General features: G+C 43.3%; 1 protein-coding gene across 1 annotated transcript; it reads right to left on the reverse strand.

Annotated features, from left to right (window-relative positions):
* Positions 1–6,614: 6,614 nt before the first annotated feature.
* CD40LG (CD40 ligand) lies at positions 6,615–18,174 on the reverse strand. The gene is made up of 7 exons (XM_059733127.1): positions 17,976–18,174; positions 15,511–15,648; positions 12,877–12,922; positions 12,557–12,590; positions 12,262–12,350; positions 11,317–11,388; positions 6,615–9,094 (listed from the first exon to the last, which is right to left on the reverse strand). Exons 1-7 carry the CDS (start codon positions 18,129–18,131, stop codon positions 8,724–8,726), a joined length of 906 nt encoding a protein of 301 aa, XP_059589110.1. The 5' UTR covers positions 18,132–18,174; the 3' UTR covers positions 6,615–8,723.
* Between the last annotated feature and the right edge of the window lie 780 nt (positions 18,175–18,954).

Below are 18,954 nucleotides of genomic sequence, written 5' to 3' on the forward strand. Positions count from 1 at the left end.
TGATGTTTCCAAGTGTTTTACTGGCAGAGTTCAGGTCTAAAGCCAACCAAGTGTCAGCATAGCTATGGAAAGGCAGGAGCTCTTACCTAGTGATAGCAAGAACGTATATATGTCTATTCTTTGATAACGCACATCAAGTTTACTCCGAAATCAATGGATGGTTTCCCACTGACTGCAATGAGCTTTTGATCAGCACGGTGCAGTGGAGCAATAATTAAGGAGCTGTGAACCACTCTTCCCTGCAGGGAATGCACAACTTACACTGGCAATAGAACAAACTTTTAGGAAACGAGAAATATCAGTCTTGTTTGTGGGGGGTGGGGAGGAAACATGTAAGGTATTGGGATGTGGGTTATATTTGTTATTGAGCATTCTAAAAAATTGTTGGTTACAGTCACAGCCAGTCCTTTTTCTCATGTCTCCTAATGAAAACACTTGGAAACAAACCCATTTTGGCTTAATAACCTAATTTGGCAAAATGTCCAGCTCGGAGTTCCATTCTCCCTGCACTGCGTGTGCCCAAGCTACAGGGATAACTACCTCCTCCTATGTGCCCGGTATTTTGGGAACATTTCCTGTGGGATGCATTATGCTGGTTTAATATCAAAATCGGGCTTCCCTGCTTCAGTGACTGGGGTGTGTAAAACAAAAAATCCCCAAGCTGAAACAGGATCCCCCCAGTTCACATACACTGGGCCCAGTTTTCTTTTCTGTTGTCGTAAGTCCTGTGCACTTTTTTACATGGGTGCAAGATAGGTGTAAAGGACTGCCATTCTGATCTGCCAGCATTTTAAACCCACAGTGTTAATTTCTACATGACACATTAACTGCGCAGTAGCCTGATAAGACTTCTCAGAAGTGCGTCGCAGCATGGACAGTGCTAATACGCTACTGTGCGGTATTATTAGGCTACTGCGTAGTAGCATCACTGAAAAGGTGTTCACCAGCGCTACTGTGCAATGACTCTGGTTACTGCACATTTATTTAGCACTTGATTATACAAGTACTAAATTAAATGTGCAGTAACCACTGCACATTAATGAACATGTAGATGTGCCCAATGACTGCTTGAAGGGCAGAAAAAAAGGAGGATCAGGCCCTTTGTTCTACATTGTCAGGGGCTCTCTTGGAATAGGAATATGGCAGAAATCATTATGAGCCCTTCTATGTGAAAAATAATCTCCAGGAAATCCCTTCCCCCCCCAGGCCAGGCAATCCCTTCAGGGTTAAAGGGAGGAGTGAGAACCAAACCAATACAGGAAACACTGCAAGTATCAAGGTGCTGTGCCCTCAAACCCACTGCAACCACAGCTAGGGTGGGAGGCTAGAGCTGAGAGGAACTACTGCAACACATGACTTGGAAGAGTAGAAGGCATGTGTAGTGGCTGGTACCACCCAGAGACCAGAGGCAGAAGGATGTCAAGATAAGGTGCAACGAGAACAGATTACCAATTTGGATGTTCGCAGCGGACAACGGTACCATAGCACAAGCAAAATAATATCTCGGCAAACACATTTGCACAGAGGTCTCAAGCCATGGCGGATGATTTGTAAAGTGGGAAGAGCAGAGAATCCATATAACCTGTCCACCTGCAGCTGATGGTGCAGATGCACAGGACAATTCCTCCTACGGTTTCTCCGAAGTAGTTCAGATTTTACTCTGTAATAAATACAGTAAATTCCTTAGTAAGGATCAGGCATACAACCAACTCTACCATGCTTGTTGCCCACCGAAAAGGCTCTTACAGTGTTTAGTCGCACGATAGTCTAGTTTATATTGAGCAAATAGCTATCCTAGTGTAAGGAAGCGACATATAATTTTTCCATGTGATATTTTTCACATGTAGTGAAAGTCCTATACATTTTTCAAGGAGTGTAACTACCCTGGATTTGAGTGACCCCTATGTAGTAGGGCTGTCTGTGCGCTGTATGTCCATCTACTTTGACTGTACAGATGCTGTGTGTGATGTCCATCTACTTTGACTGTATAGATGCAGTACAGATGCTGTGTGTTCGTGCTGTTAGGCTGCTTGCGTGGGAGGTAGACCTCCAGCCATTAGCTTCCTGCTCTGTGCAAGGTGGTTATACTGTACACATGTAAGAGAAAGTTTTCTCAGTCTGTCTCTGGTTTTTGAGTCCTGCAACCATCTCCACTGCTGTTTACCCATAAAATCAAAGCAAAAAACCTGCAGTGAAACAAATCACAGAAAGAGCCCACGGTGAGGGGAAAGCAAAGTTTTAGCAACCTTCAAACTTTCCACGGGTAGAGTGAAAACGAGCCTGCCACAATGTGAAGGGATGAGAAACGTACAGAATCACTCAAGCAAAGGCCGCCGTGACTGAATAGCACAGCTGGATGGTAGCAAATGTCTCTCCTAACCACCTACGCGTTATCTCAGACTTGAATTCCACGGGCTATTTTTGGTGAGCCAAACGCACACAATCGAGAAGCAAAAGCCCCGGGAAATCTAGTGAAACGTTTCAGTAGGTAGTTACTACATGGATTTCTGGTTTTCTGGTCATTAATACAGGAACTGTAGAGAGACAAATCTGTGAACCGTGTTTGCATTTCTCTTTGCAAAAGTAAGTCCGAGCTTGAGGATGTTTTTTTCTATGTCTTGCTTACGCTAAGGCAAAATTGAAAACCTGTCCTGCGGAAAATGGGCTTTCCCTGTTGTCAACCCACAGGAAGCCAGAGAAAAATGGGGAGATTACACTCAGAGACTCACAGTAACTAGAGAGACGTAGTTAATAGCCATGTTAGTCCGAAGTCAGGTAGAAGACAGGACAGTAGTACCTTAGAGACTAGCTGGTTCAGAGAAGCATAAGCTTTCCCAGGTGACAGCTTACTTCTTCAGATGCCCTAACTGTGGTAGGAGATGCTCTCTATTTCCAGCTGAAATAGCTCTGCTGCAGTGGTTTAAACATCTTGATAAGATAATTGCTCCTTCCAAGCAACCATTACAAATACTGGTCTGCCACCTGATTGACTGGGTCTTCTCCTACTCTGGTTTTATCACCCGTGTTGCAGTAAAGCTTGAGGAGCCCAGGCAGGGAGCTCAGCCTGATTGCCAAGTGCTAACAAACAAGCCATCCCTGCACCTGGATCCGCAGTTTAATGCTATCTTATCAACCCCAGCCACATCTGGCAAATTTGACCCATCAGACGACGTTCTCTCCATTCACCGATGCTAGCTGGCTTGTGGGGTTTTCCTATGTTTTGCATGCCATAGATCAATAATGTTTTCCTTTACCTATGACTAACCGCTTCTCTGCTCCCTAAGGTGTGCTATATCTGAGAATGGCTACTCCTCACAATCTCCTCCTCCTCTTTCCACTCCTATTTTTCTATTTCAGAGTGTTTCCTGTTTTCTCAGGTGGTTTTAGTTTCCAAGCATCTTAATAGATCAATAGGCATCTTCTTATGGCTAAAGCAATGCCAAATTCGAGACCTGGCTCTGCCACTGACCTGCTGCGTGACCTTAGTCAAGTCACTTCAACTTGCAAAGGGCAGAGGTTTGAAATTTGGCATGTGGCTGCATGCCACGGAGCTGGCGCAGCCAGTTTTCCAGCATCGTCCTTCTACCAAGCCAGCAATGTTGGGTGGGAGAAGGCAGTCGTCTCACCTTTGTTCCTGCAGCAACCGCGCAGCGTCTGCTGTTTTGCTGGCATGCACGTATGCAGATGCCCAAGCAATGTTTGGCTCGTGACATATAGCTAGTAAAAGAAATCAATGTCAGCCATTTTTTATAGTCCTGCACCAAGGGTAGAAGTATGTCCATCAGGTTAGCGAGTTGATTTGAAACCCACGCTGTGTACGTATGCCTGTTTGTGAGACTTTTAATACAATGGGAGACACGCTGGGACATTTTGGAACAGGCGCGTGTATGGACCCCGCAGTCACGTCACTTTACACCCCTGCTGTCAAACAGGGGTCGTGATGCTGACATCCTTTGAGACCCGATGCCAGGTAGAAGAGCCAGGTGAAGACGGATAACATTCAGATCCGGGGGCAGAGTTACAGCGCTTGAGAAAACGAGTGACTTTGCCAATATCTGCCTGTGAAGAACATTATTTCCTGCCCCAGGCCCACAAGATCAATATTAAATGGCTTGAGGAGAAAGGCAGGTCAGGAACAACCATGCATAGGAAACAGAAGCAGAGGGGTTATCCTCCCAAGCGGAGGGAAGTCACAGCTCCTCCCTGTGCTGTCAACCACAGTCCCCGTCACCGTGACCACCTTCAAAACAGCTCTCAGTTTGCAAAAGTAGAAGCCATCGGGGTGCAGCGCCGCTGAGACGCTTGCCCCCGGGGAAGGCGTTCACACTAGCCGCCGAAACCGCCTGGTAGCCCGCCGGGCGCCATTAGGAGTAGGGGAAGGCAGCAGTGGGCAGTGTGGCGGCATAGGGATCGCTGCTGGATGTGTGGAGAGGCCAGGGCTACGGGCTGAGGGTGGCGTGCGTTTGTCTGACCCCGCTGATACTCCCCGGTGAAAAACTGAGCCACGTCTCTCCTCACACCTGACTCGTTTATTCTCCTAATATTACTCCTGTGTCTCTCCAACCCTATCAAAAACCCACTAAAATAACATTTCCGCCAAGGAAACGCTTCCAGGCCACCAGCACTTGGCTTAGCTGGAGTCGCCGCTTTACCCCAGACACCCAGGACAAAATGGTTTCCTCAGCGAGGCCCTGGCTCCTGCCTGAGGGAAGAGCCAGTAGCATCCCCGGCGGCATTGCTCTGAAGAAAGCAGCAGGTTTCTGGAGCTGCCGGCATGGCGTTCAGCACTGACCAGCCATGGCTTTCCCCATCAAGTAAAAAGAAAAGCTCCTTCAAAAGAGTGGTGTGCAGCATGAAGGAGGCCACCTCTGAGGCCTCTGCAAAGTCCCGGGTCCCTCACACGTGGCGGGGCTGTGGTGAATTTCCCTCAGGCATGGCTGCCACGTTGAGTTAGATGGCAGACAAAGACTTCACTGAGCCCACGGGGTGGGGTGGCCATCATCTGGTAGCCCTGAAAACTCCCCCTTATCTTCCTTCCCCCATTTGGCTTTTGCTCCGTATCACTAGTGCGCTGCCGGTGTGGATGGCCTCATCCTCTTCTCTCCCGCTCTCCTCACGGGGCTCCTGGCTGAGGGGAAAGTGCTGCCTGTGGGACCGGTGTCATCCATCTTGCCCCTCTGTGGGGCAGGGGCACCCACCCCACCAGACGGGCACAGAAAAGTGATATTTTATGTAAAACAGAGAAAATATTCTCAAATAAATGTGGGGCGGGAGCGAACATGTATGTTTGTGGGGGAAGAGGGAGGGCTCCTTCTGATTTTTGAAGCTTTCCTCATGCCCCAAATTTATGTGAGAGGGTCGACATCCAGCCTTAAATCCACAGGCAAAATCCTCCTACCCACGCCCCTCTACCCCATATTGCTTCTGGGAAGGCATTGGCATCCCCTGCCCCCTCCTCCCTCACAGCCACCTCAGGGTGTGGAGCTGTCCCACCATCTTTCCCCTCATGTCTACTGTCTGCAGCCCATCAGTCCCCCTCGAAACTCCCCATCGCTCTGCGTCTCTCCCCAGCTTCAGCCGCCTGGAAGTCTGCCTCATACCTCCCTCATTCTCCACACGCCCTTTCTCATGGGGCCTCCATGTTTCCTCACAGTCCCTGTGGCCCGCTCCACCTGGGCCCTGAGCCTGCCGACTGCTTGGGCTACGAGTGTGCGACTCTCCAGTGTATCTGCCCAGGAGCCGAGTTAAAAAAAAATCTACCAAATCACCCCAAAAAACCCCACCAGATTTGGTAGCACCCCTTGGGATTTGTGCCGCTGGAAAAAGGAACCGGGCCAAATACCCAAAAGAGCCGTGAGGTGATGAGCACTGATGCATGCATTTTAATTTGGTTTGGATTTGGATTAGTTTTAGTTTTGATTTCAGGTTTAAATGCATACATTATTCGCGATATAATGAAGAGGGTGACTGTTTTTTATCGATCTATTCATTTAGTCAGGAAATTCATATTTAACATGGTGTTGTATCAATACGATCAATACTTTGTGCTACATCTTTAGAATACACAACAATAAATGCATTGCTCTAATATAACTATTCTCCAACTATTTGGGTTGGTCTAATAAAAGATATCAAATTCACCCAAGGAACCTTGTCTGCCTTGCTCTAATATAATACATTAATGGATGTGTAGTATGAGATGAAGCAAGACTCGGATGCGCAAAAATAGGCTATGCCCTCGATCCTATTTAGGTGCCTAAATCTCATTGATTTGAACCTTGATGGATCTTGTTATCAAGTTGTTAAAAGGGCCCAAATATTGAATTGTTCCCTTACAACATCAAGCAAGAGACATTGTGGAATAAGCCTGATGCTGTAGGTGGTTTTGGCACCCAGTTAAACCACAGAACGACGTCTCTGCGGCTGACAACAAATCCAAGCTAGCCAAAGGAAAAATAATTGTAGTAGGAAAAGAACATTTTGCACAAAAAAAGGAGAAAAGGCTATATAGCTGCACAAGTTATATATTATGCATATATGTACAGTTACACAGGACAGGACAAATCCTCCTCATATTTCAAGAGCATTTTGCAGATAGGAAAATGTATATAGTAATCCATCATATGTTATAGGATACTGCAGCGACAAGCAACAGAATAGACCCTGTGATAGATCCCGCCAGAGTGACAAACTCAGACCTCATATTTGAAAAGAAAAATATACAGCCAGTATTAAAACTGTATAAAATGACATTTTATTTGTTAATTTATATAGGGCATGTTATTTGTAGCACTACAGTGTACAGATTTCTAGACCAACTGTTGTAGCCAGGCTGCAAAATACCTCCGTGTTGCACCGTGGTACGTAAGCAACACAGCACATCCTCCTTAACACTTCAGATTTAAACATTCAATCATGCGCAACGAGTATTATTGCAGAAGTACAACCACGTTTAGTCTTTTCACACCTTTTCATAGTTTTCAATGCAATTTTTTCCTAGTTTTCAATGCAACTTTCAGTTATTCCCTCCCTTTTGTTCATCAATATAATACAGTTTTAGTTAAATAAATAATTTTTTATACAATGCATCAAACAAGAACATTTCTCTGACTCCGTTCTCTAATAAAGTTATGCATTTCAGATAACAGCCAACAAACTACACATTAAATTACTGTAAGATTAGACGGGCAAAGTCTGAGCACAGCTCCCCTTGATTTCAGTAGGTGAAGAATCAGGTCTTATATTTTCAGGATGGTGGTATTTATACAGTCCATGTTTACTGCTTTCCACCTCAGAGAAGACACTTTGGAATTGGACCAGCAACCCAAGTATAATACAGAGATTAATCCCATATAGTCTTTACTCAGTGAAAGCTCTCATGCCCTGTCCTACAACCCTTGCTTGAACAAGCCTATAGACTTCCCCAAAACTACTTCCATGACTATATACTACTCAAGCAAATACCCCAGAAAATCTCTCAAACAGTTGGGATCTCTGGATAAAGGTGCTATGTAAATGTCCTTATACCCTGGAGTTCCCTGAGTCAAGCCCATGGGACTAAGGGTCCGGAGTAGAAAATTTCAGCGGGGACTTTCCTATATATTTTCCACATCCAAAACGCTATGGGGCCTGGTTGCAGAGTCCCTCGCTCTGCACACCTGTTTTATAGCTTTAGCGATGCTATTCTACCATTCTCCCTGGCTGTGGTAGCTCCAGGACACCAAGTGCATGCTCCACATAACAAAGGAGACAACTGGGATTTTTTCATAGGACTGGAAAAGGCATAAATGTGCCTGATTCCTGTCCTCTGCCTTTTCACTCTTCTTCCTAGCATGGAACCAGGAGTCACGGAGGAGGGTCCTTCACGGGGCATGGAGAAGAAGGATAAAAGTAAGAGACTTCCTTTTCTGCACAGGAGTAGCGGGAGGACAGTCTAGGCTAGTGGGTGAGGTTCACTGGGCAGATGGCTGCATAGGTCTCAAGAAATCCCTGTCCTGAGAGGTCTGTACTACCCCTCCACTACAGCCTGCATTTCACCCAGCGTGAGCATGCCTGAGCAAATGCCATGTTATGTTCAAAGGTGCGAGAGACTCTGCTGATTGGGTATTATACACGCCTATGGGTGGAAAAGAGGAATACTTCTGACGAAATACCCAGCTTATATGGCAAACATGCATCATCATCATCAGCTACCACATAAGGAACACATTTTGCTGACTGCGTGCTTTACAGAGAAGATGTTCCTAAGCCTCTTAAGGTTTTTCCATTCTCATTTTATATGCAGATGGAGACAAAAATACATCTTGATAAGAGTCCCTTGAGACATGTAACATTATTTGGGAAGAAACACCAGTATTACTGTCCACTAAGTAAGCTTATATGACATTAATCGAGACATCCACCCTGTCAGACAAATGGTAACACACACACGGTGTGGAAAGCTTAAATACATATGATACAGACACGTACAGATCTTCCCCAGTGAAAAGGTGAGAACAAAGTGCACAGAATAACAGCTCCAAACTTTGTTCCATTTTTCTTCTAAGGGCTTGTTCTGTCCCATTAATAAATAACAAAATATACAAATCTAGAAACAAGAAAACTAAAGATGCAGAGGAATATAAATACTGGAAACCAGGAGAAGCCACTTTGTTCAACAAAGTCGGGTTAGGACTTCCTGTGCAGTGACAACTGCAGATCTGTTCTTCACGGCAGATCTCCTTTCAGTTAAGATTAAACATACCAAAGTATGTGCTTCCATGATTGTAGTTCACGAGAGTTGAATCTGTCACGTTAACAAATACCACGTCACCTTGCCGGAGTTCAAATACACCTCCCACGTGAGTGGACTGGAGGCCACAGTACAAGTCTGATGAGCTGTGTGTATTTAGTCCGTTTAACAAGAGCCGATCTGATTCCAAAGGCAGGTGCAAATAAATATACACGGTAAATGGTGCCTGAGGTACTGGCTTGGTGCAGAAGCTGACTTGGGCATAGATGTAATAAACCCCTGCTTTCTTCACCTTCAGCTTCCCTTCTTTGTAGGATATCAAGTCGTTCGTAGGGGCATACCCAGTTGTCTTCCACTCTAAAACTGCGGAGGGAAAAATATCACCATTGAGCCTGGCAAGTCAGGAATTGCATTAAAAGGAAAAACACTAGTTGGAAGTTTAACCTCAATGGGATTATTCCCACCCTGTGTCCCTCTCATCCATTTAGATTGTCATCTTATTGAAGCAGAGGTTGTCTGCAGCCCCTCAGTCCCTGCTCTGCAGGGAAAGGGAAGAAAGGGCTTTTTTGTGGGGTTTCTAATCCTGGACTGCTCCCTCTAATTGACCAGGTGGCATTGTATTTCACCACCATCACACGGGCTATAATATCCTTGCAAATAGTAAATACAAAAAACCAGGTTAGCATAAGTAGGCATGGGTTCTTTGAAGCCCACACAGTCCAAGGTGTATTGCAGATACTGAAACACAACTCTCACTGCCTTGTACAGGAGCTGCATACTGGTCTGACTCAGGGACATCAGGACCTCTCTGTAATGAATGATGATTTCATATTAAAAATGTGGGTTCTTCAACCCAGTACTTTTATCTGTTTCTGGCACGCGAGCGGTGCTCGCTATCGTGCTCCTCCTGCACTTGTTCTCCTCCAGTCGCCAAAGGAGGTGAGAATGAAGTGAGGATGTATAAAAATAAAGTGGCTGGAAGTTTCAATCTATATTTGCAGCGAGTGCCTCAGAGCTTGACAACACACAAAACAAAAATGGTCTTGTGGCAAAACACAAACCTCCACTACCAATCTCTGCCGCATGCCAGGCTGGGTTGTTTTGTGTGTGCTATATGTCAAACGGCAGGTGCTGAAGCTAGATGGGCGAGGCAGAGCATTAAATACTCAAGGGAATGAACTCTGGGCTCTGACAGTAATACACAATTATCCAACCCTACCCTCACTGAAATCCTATTCATTTCAATGGTAGCTGGCTGGGGACATCATCACTTCCTAAGAAGATCCACTAGTGAAGGAATAGTTAAGCATACCACCTATGTATTTCTAGGACAGTGGATGGTTTTCTTTTCTCCCCCACTGTCCAGGATACCATTTAATTTACGTGAGTTTTCGCTTTGCATTCTAATCTCAACAAAATATCTCCTAAGGAGCACGTTCATTCAGTGACTTTCTTACTTCTGCGATTTTATCTAAGTTTTCCACATGTGCTGCTGAGCTCTGAGGTAAGCTGAAACCTGAGAAAGTTGCAGCATCACAGATGGAAAGAGCAATGCTATTTACTGGTATTTGCTCCAGAGTCAATTAAAATAGGCCCAAGTGGGGAGATCTTTACAAGATTGAAGGTATCATCTTCAAGCTCTTACTCATTTGAGTAATTCCTTTTATTTTTCCATTTGCAGGGTGTCACCTTGGTCAGGGACACACTAGGAAATTAACTTATGGCTAGTGTGAAAGCAGCTAAAATGGCAATGAAAATGGTCCCAGCTGAGTGGTTTCAAAAGACAGTTGAGCCCTGCCCCAAGCAATTATGATTTATATGGTGATCTATAGGTATAGTGAGGACAAAAAGTCACCAGCCAACACAGCTTGGTCTAATCAATACTCTAACTGTTGCTACCACTACTGGGAAATTTTAGGAGACAAGGGTAGCATAAAGATACCTCTTGAGGCCATTCAGGGTCTGCAAGAGCCGACCTGTGACTAAGGGTTTGCAGGATATTAATATTTTTCTCTTGCACTTCAGTATAAGCTCCTTTGAAGTCTGCATATGATGATTCATATTACCCATCCCCCTTTACTTAAGCAGTTTTGAACCTTTTCTCCCACAGCTAAGAGAGGCAATTCTACAGTAATGCCACACTGCCCATGGCAGGTTTTCTTCTAAAAAGGGAAACAAAAATAGCTTTAGGAAAATTACACCCACAGCTCTCTCTCACACACTCCTCTACAGCCAGTCCATCCTGCATCCCTTTAAAGTATGGACTGCAACAGGACCCCTGAGTGTTATAGGATTGCAAGATTCAATTTATCTTCCTTTGACTTTAGCTGGGAGATGAAAGATTGGTTCCATTAGGGGGAAAAAACTAAACCATTTTCATTTCACTAAAAATATACCTTAAAAATCAGGCACTGTTTTTTTATTTCTAGGAAATATATGCTTAAGAATAGAACACTAGCCTTGAGAAAAGAAAAAAATGTTTGTTATCAGGTTTGGTTTTTGGTGTTACTAAACTCCATGATGGCATTATTCATATAATACATGGCCCCATTTGTGAATGTGATCTGAGAAGGAAGCTTTCTTACCTGGTACTGATTTGTTGCCCTTCTTAATTCCTGCCAGGTGAGCTGCAACTGGGTGCCTCCTGACATCTGCAACTAAACAAAACCAGTGATTAATTGATGTTTTAATTCTTGTTCTCTACCTGAGACCACACTAGATGCTGTATTGCACTATAATTATGTTAACGGATGCAAGGACCAGAACTGATTTAAAAATCTCTTATCCCTGACATTGCCCTGATAAATCCAACACAAGCCAAGTCTCGTATGCTGCAGTAAGCAGATCCCTGCAGGACCAGAGCTAATCTGATGGAGCAGCATGCATTTGAATGCAAACTCATGCTCCAACAGGCACACAAAAATGGGGACTTTTAACAGAGAATGTCCTGCTGCAGGCATCTGAAGGATGTCTTCTAGACATCGGCAGTGGAGAGGTCTCAGCAAATTTCAAATGCAAGGTAGGACAAAAGGTCTTAAATAACAATGTTCCTGACTTCAGAGAGCCATGAAGATTAAGGCTGAGGAAGATAAATTGCCAGATTGATCCCAGGTGGATGACAGCAGAGGAATTGAAACTGATCCCACTCAAAGGTGGGGTGCTGTCTTCTGCTGTGGCTAGGCTGGAATATGTTCATCCCAAGATGAGGGTGGCTGGATATGTCTTCACTGCAGAGTTAGCCCAGGATTTTTCTTGGATATTAGCCCTAGCTGCATTCTCAACTACACATAAAACCCCTTCTCTCCTGAGTTTATGAGTACTTTCATTCAAAGCTAGTTAACTCTGCTTAGGACATGGGTTAGAGGTTCTACTTTCCCTGAGGGTCAAATCCCACCCCTTTGCAGTGAGGGCATAAATTAAATCCACTCATTTGTGGATAATCCCACACTACTCCTCTCTTGTGTGACCAGAAGGACAAACACATTCTCCCATGTTTCACTAGACGAGGATCACAGCCCAGCTCAGCTTACTGCAACACAAAGAACTGTGAGACTTGCTGCCAGAAGTTTTAGTGTCACAGGCAGGGGTAGCACCGGTGGAGAAACTAGCTCGAACATGCCTTTACATGTGGCTGTTCACACCTGTGCTGACTTAACCTGTCTGCTCAGACCTAGATGCCAGTCACTCAGGCAAACACTACAGTGTTCATTACTGGCTTATATGATAGTAGACCTAGCAATTCCCCACTTGGCAGGTTTCTGTACATGCTCTTTTATTCCTCTGATATTTTATCCTTCTCCAGACTATTGCCAGATATTCTTCTACCTCCTGTCATCATGCCACAATAGCTCTGAAAAACCTAGGCAATAAGCAAAGCAAAACCTCTAACCTTGTTTCAAATGACACGTGAAAGCTAACAGTTGACAAAGGCATTAAGATATGGACTCTGGACCTTTAAAATACCATTAGAAACCAAAGGCTGATCAATGTGCTTTTTGCCAAGGTCAGGCCCCAAATGCAGCATATCTCATTATGTAGTTCCCTGTGCAACCCCCTTGGTTTGCAATGATGCAAAGAAAAATATGTCTCCAGACTGATTTAATTCCCCAGTAGCAAAAAGTTTGCCCCAAACATCTAGAACATACCTTTCAGCTTTTCATATGTTTCAGTGTCTTTTTTGGTGTTGTCCTCCTAAAACAAGGATAGTAGAAAAGATGTTATACAGAGATTCACTGATTGAAAACTCAATGTTTAAGTAATGTTCTGTACCTCACAGGTGTCATCGTGCACTGCCTGTATCATAATCACAGGTATCATAATGCCAGCCTTAGAGTTATCAGTTACCATGTAAGGAAAGTCATAATACACGGAGATGTAGTGCAATGCCTGTGATTCCAATATCGATCCATTGAAAGTGACTGACATTATAAAAGCCTATTATAGCTTGACAAGCTCTAAATAAAAGGATTTGATAAACATTTTTACTGCACATAATCCTCTCTGCTCATTCTGGTACCTACATACACCTTCAGTGTTTCTGTGGTACAGGTAGAAGTTAAATATTTGAGAGAGAAGAAAGAAAATGAGTGCGTTCCCATTTTCATATCTCATATGCTGAAATCTTTTCTTTCCTGCAATGCAGGAACTCATCTTCATTGCTTTGGTAGAGCAGTTATTTAAGATCTAATTCTGCCTGCCCTCATTTCTTCCAGTGCAGACACACACAACTCAGCAGGTATAAATGAAGGCACAATTTGGCCCCAAGCTCTTAGTTACAGGGCACGTATAACTACATAACTTGTGAAAATAGCTTTGATAATATCATACGCACAGCAGAGTTTTGACTTTCCATTTGTAGCTTGCAGTTTAAAGAGTCTTTGATGTCACGTTTTCCACAATTAAGATGCTCTGACTGAAAAAGTTTATTTGCAAACCAAAAAGAAATATATATATATGAAAAGAGTATTCAGGGCAATTAAAAAATGTGCATCATCAGACCAAAGCTCTTCTGGAAGGCCAGTGCACATTGTTGCAATGCCAGACTCCATCATTTCTTACACGCCTAGAGGGTATTAGGAACTTGTAGAGGCTGGCCAAGTTCAGTAACAATAGACCTCATCAGCTAGACTCTGATCCAAAGCTTTAAGAATGACTCCCACTGACTTTGATGGAGGTTAGGTCAGGTCCTCGGGGGTGCATACCCCAAGGATTTTCACTTAAGGCAGACAAGAATATCAAAACACCAGATATCTTGAGTACAGTAAACATCATGATAACCATGATTCCAAGGGACACAGAGATTGAGGGCTCCTTCTCCCAGGTTTGACACCAATTTAGGTTTGGCTGTCTTCAGTCACAGAGAATACTGAGATTGAACTCACTGGCGAACTTGAGTTCATGATCTTTGCATAAGAGCTCATGTAAGTCCCTTTTTTTAAAAAACCCAACAAACTACTATCTGATGAAGCACATCCTTGCAGCCATTATGAGCCATTTGGTGCCACAAGATAGCTCAAACCTGTCTGTGGAACGCTGATTAGAAGTAATGGTGCTACACTTTCTGATGCAAGTCTAGGACTATGTGAAACCAAGAGCCTATGTCAGATTGTATTTTCTCATGCAGCTTGTGCTCTGTTTCCTTGCACCTGGAGGAGCTGCTGCCTTCTGTTCCTCCTGTATTTGCAGAGCACATTGTCTTTTCAAGCTGTCAAGAGATGCTGCACCTCTGCCCTCACTATGACCACAGCATCCAGGCCTGACTCTACCCTGCCTTACAACCCACATACTCTTTGACATTTGGGCAAAGTGGGTGTAAAAATCCTATCTAATATCAAACCAGTTAGCATTTGACACCCACTGTGTAGAGGTGTCAGATTTTGCAAGGTGGCATACATCAGAGAATCAGCCTTTTGGGGTTACTGATTAGTCACAGGGCCAGATCCTGCCATCAGTCCACACAGGGAGCTTGCTCTCCAGTTTGGTGTACAAACTGCAAGTCAGCTTCATTTCTCTCTATTGCTCTCCCCAGAAGCCAATGGAAGTTGTCATCAAAGCCCTGTGTACTCTTTGAAGAACTCAGGCCTTGTTTGTTAAACAAAGAGATTTTTGTTATATGATATAACTTGTTTTAATCTTTGAAAAGAGAAAATGTTGTGAAAATGGGTTCACAGTGACCTAGAATCTTATCATCTATGCTTTTTAGGATGATGCATTATAGATATCGTAATAGATAACTTATCTTGCTGCATGATGACAATTATGATGCGTTAGGTGTTTTGGCTTTCTGTGCATGATATTTAATATCAGAGACACGGAGTCCGGCCTTCTGGAGCTTCGGTTCTAAAGAGAAAGTGCCTGAGCTCAGACACTGGGCAGCACCAGCTCCCGTTGTGCTGAATGCAGCTGCGCAATCACACACTGCTGCGGCAACTGCTGCTTTTGCACCCCCTTACAAAAGCGGCACCCAGGGCTGCTGCCCTGCTTGCTTCCCCTCAGTTATGCTAATTCCTGAGCGCCAGTGCAAACAAGGATTTCCTTATACCTTTGTTTCCACCGTGTGATTGGTAGCGGTTGTGCTGGCAGGATCAGGCTTCCAGATTCTAGCGACAGTTGCAAAAGAGCAATTCCATTGACTTCAGAGGAGTTAGTCTCCATTTAACTTCCATTTAACTAAGACTGAAATCTGGCCTAGGATGTAAAAGCACACCAAAGTTGCTTTTTAAATAAAGCTTGTAAGACTGTGTACGGGTGTGTGCACCTGTGTAGACCCAGCCTCTTACCTTCATTAGCAGATGCTTCAACCTGTCTGTAATCTTCTTACAGTCCAGTAATGAAGATTCCACACCTTCTGGTTTCTGACATTCGTGTAATCTTCTCAGGAATAAGAAATCTTCATTTAAGCTCATCCCATCTTTCAGCTGCAAGCGAGATGACAGAAAGGGTAAAAGGAATGCTAGTGGGAGAGTGGCCAGGTGACAAAGGAAAACAGGCAAACCTTATTCTGAAATGATAATTCACAAATGGGTAAGCCCCCCATCCCACATCTCTTGATGACTTGACGTCCAGACCCAGACAAAATTCTCTTGCACTTCAATGGGAATTTTGCTCACATCGCATCTGGGAGGCTAAACCTCACAACATATTTCTACCTGAACTGTGCAACAACAAGTGAAACCTACTGTCAGGTCTTTAGTATTAATTCACATTACATTCCACTCCTCCCCCCTTTGAAAAGGTAGGACATGCATCACCTTGACAACAGATATCGGCTCAGAAATCTGGACCAGTCATTAAAGGCTTGATCTCTGGCCGGTACTCACGTGGATCTGTACCTGCTCTAATTAGTTTGTCCCAGTGAAATCAAAGATGCTGCTCATAACCAGGACAGGGCAAATTCTTTTTAGTGGAGAGTTTATTTGCCAAAAAATATGGTTTTGAGGAGACTGAAATTAGTTGTGAACTGCGGTCAAATTCGGTAATAGCTTCAGACAGAAAATGTGAAAAAATGGAAGCTCTATCATTTCTTTAGAATGTTTAGAAACTAAACTTTAATGAGTTGTCATTTTGAAACTTTTTTGTCCCAAAAAAATCACAAAATTTAATTTAAAAAAATGGGGTTAAAACTGTTGAAAACCAAGCAGGTTCCCTAAGGTCTGCATCAGTGGAGAGTCTACAGGTCAGGCTGTTCACAGTAAAATGGTAGAGTCAGATTTTTAAAAAGCCAAAAACTTCCTACAACCTCTAATTATCATCTTCTTTAAAACCAAACCAGTTGATGCTGTTAATTTTGGGAAAGTGACATTTTCTATTGCTGCAGCAGTAACCAGTCATTCCATCCACTGGACAGACTTTGACTCCTGCTCTCACTTTGAATCGTGTCTGCAGGTGTAATGGCTATTTAGTGCCCTATAGATGGTGATGGCACATGGAGTTGCCAACAGTGAGGCCAGAAGCACAATAGTTGCTCTTTTTTTGTCCCTCACCCCTCCAGTCAGCACCCAGGGATGGTGACCTGGACACCCCCATAGATATACTACTGGTAGCGCCAAATGGCAGAAAGGTGCAACTGGAGGAGAACAAGGATTTTGCAAACCAGTATGAATGTTGTACCACTGTGATTCTCACAGACTAATTCCCCAGTTGCACTTAGGCAGACAAGGTTCTTTGGGCAAATGTGATATCTTCTAACACCAACTATTGGTCTAATAAAAGATATAATATAAAAGATGTCACATTTATCCAAATAACCTGTTTGCCTATATCCTTAGACCAACACAGCTATAGCTAACACCCCATTCGCACTTACACTTTTGAAGCCCAGTTCTACACTTCATATATATGCAAACTGAATACTCCACACTCATTAACATTTCAATTATGAATGTGAACCTAAAATGATTATTTTTTTACATTTCACTAAGAAAAACATTCTTTTGCACTGTTTAAGTTGAACACATTTGATTCTATATATATTTTAATTGGCTTTCCTGCTATATCTCTTCGCTGCTGTTTGAGTAAAACTTAGTTTTAAATAAGGTGGCGTTAGATGGCTTATCCACCACTGGAGCAACAGCAACATTGAAAACAGCTTTTACATTTCAAATTCTTTAATAAACATTCTCAGAAGCATAAGGCAAAACCATTTGGATTGTGTCTATTTAAAAATAAGTCTACTCTTTTTTTCTTAATGTATAAAGATTTGTAAAGTGAAACTGACTCTAAAACTTTTACATAAAAATTCGCTTTTGGCATTACTCTCTCTTTCTAAGTGTCACTATAAATCATAATACAACTGGGTCTTAAATACTATCACAAATTAAAAGGTATCCATTTACTCCCAAAGAGCATGGAATCATCATTCACGGTGTTCACACTGACTTGAACGCAATACTTTCTGTCATCTCTGAATTTAACCTGATCAAATACACTTGTTTTGATATAATTTACACTTCGCTTTGCTGATCCAGAATTCTTTTATTAATTGCATGATTCATTAGCAAAATATATCTTCTGTACAAATATTCAAGTCTGTGAACTTTATATAATTTAAACATATCTTTTTTCTTCAGCAAGTGGCAGATTAAGACCCAAACAAGAAAATGTATGCAATACATGCCACTTCTATATAAGAAAATTATTAACAGCTTTTGCATCATTATTCATCTTTGTTCAACAGTTTTCTCTGTGCTGAAAGTAAATCATTTTAGTACTGGTCCAGTTAACACAGTCCTACTACTAATCTTACCTTGTCCAACTGCATGTGAAAATATAAGCAAAACAGTGCAGTCCCAATAGTCTGTGCTACAATAAATACACTAAGAAAGCATATCAAAATTTTCATGCTGATTGATGAGCGGGTACTCGTAGGTCTAGGTGTCGTTGGGGCATAAGGTTCATTCATTCTGTATTCACGTTGCTGAGGCTTCCTCTTCAAAAGTTGTAGTCATGAGCAGCATAAGAACTGTCCCTGGTAACACGCGACTCAAGATAGTTAAAGCATGCAAGATTGTCACAGCCCACACTTCCTGGAAAAAACCCTTCGTAGTGGGGAGGTTTGTTCACTACCATCTCCCACAACAAAAACGTTGCTTAAACTTTCTTCGGCTGCTCACTTCCAGGCTTTTTCCTATTGTTCTGTCAGAGTCAGTTGAATATTCTTATTCCATGTATTCATATTTGCCCCGAAACACTCTAGAGCATTACCCCTTTTTTTTCCTTTCGCGGACAAACATTTCACGGCTGATGACTTCAAAGAAATGAGGGAAACAAATCCATGAGTAAAGTGATTGAATTTCAGTGAAGGTGGTAAAAGGGTTGGAAACAGTCAAACACTAATTGTTTCAGAACAAGGGAAAAGAGCCTTCGTTAACTCATTGTTTTCCTGAGAGAGGAAGGATGGGTTTGTAGTTACGACAAAAACTAGAAATCAAGAGAAACAAGTGCAGTTCTGCCAGGCCAGGCCTCTCTTGGCCTGCTGTCTGGTCCCATGTAAACCAGCACAGCTGGTTCCATGGTCAGGTTGTCAGTGACTAAACTGGCACACCAACCTAGGCTAGCCTGGGTGAGGAGGGTACGTGAGCTAAAAGCAAGACCTTTCAAAGGGCAGATGAGCCCCCTGTGAACCAATGGCCATCCATGCATAAAGACCAGTTCACTTTGCCCAAAGAATCACCAATGATGCACAGCAGCTAAGGTGCCCTGATGGTCACAGCAGCCTCAGGACT

Source organism: Alligator mississippiensis, chromosome 8, assembly GCF_030867095.1.
Source record: "Alligator mississippiensis isolate rAllMis1 chromosome 8, rAllMis1, whole genome shotgun sequence".
NCBI classification, from domain to species: domain Eukaryota; kingdom Metazoa; phylum Chordata; order Crocodylia; family Alligatoridae; genus Alligator; species Alligator mississippiensis.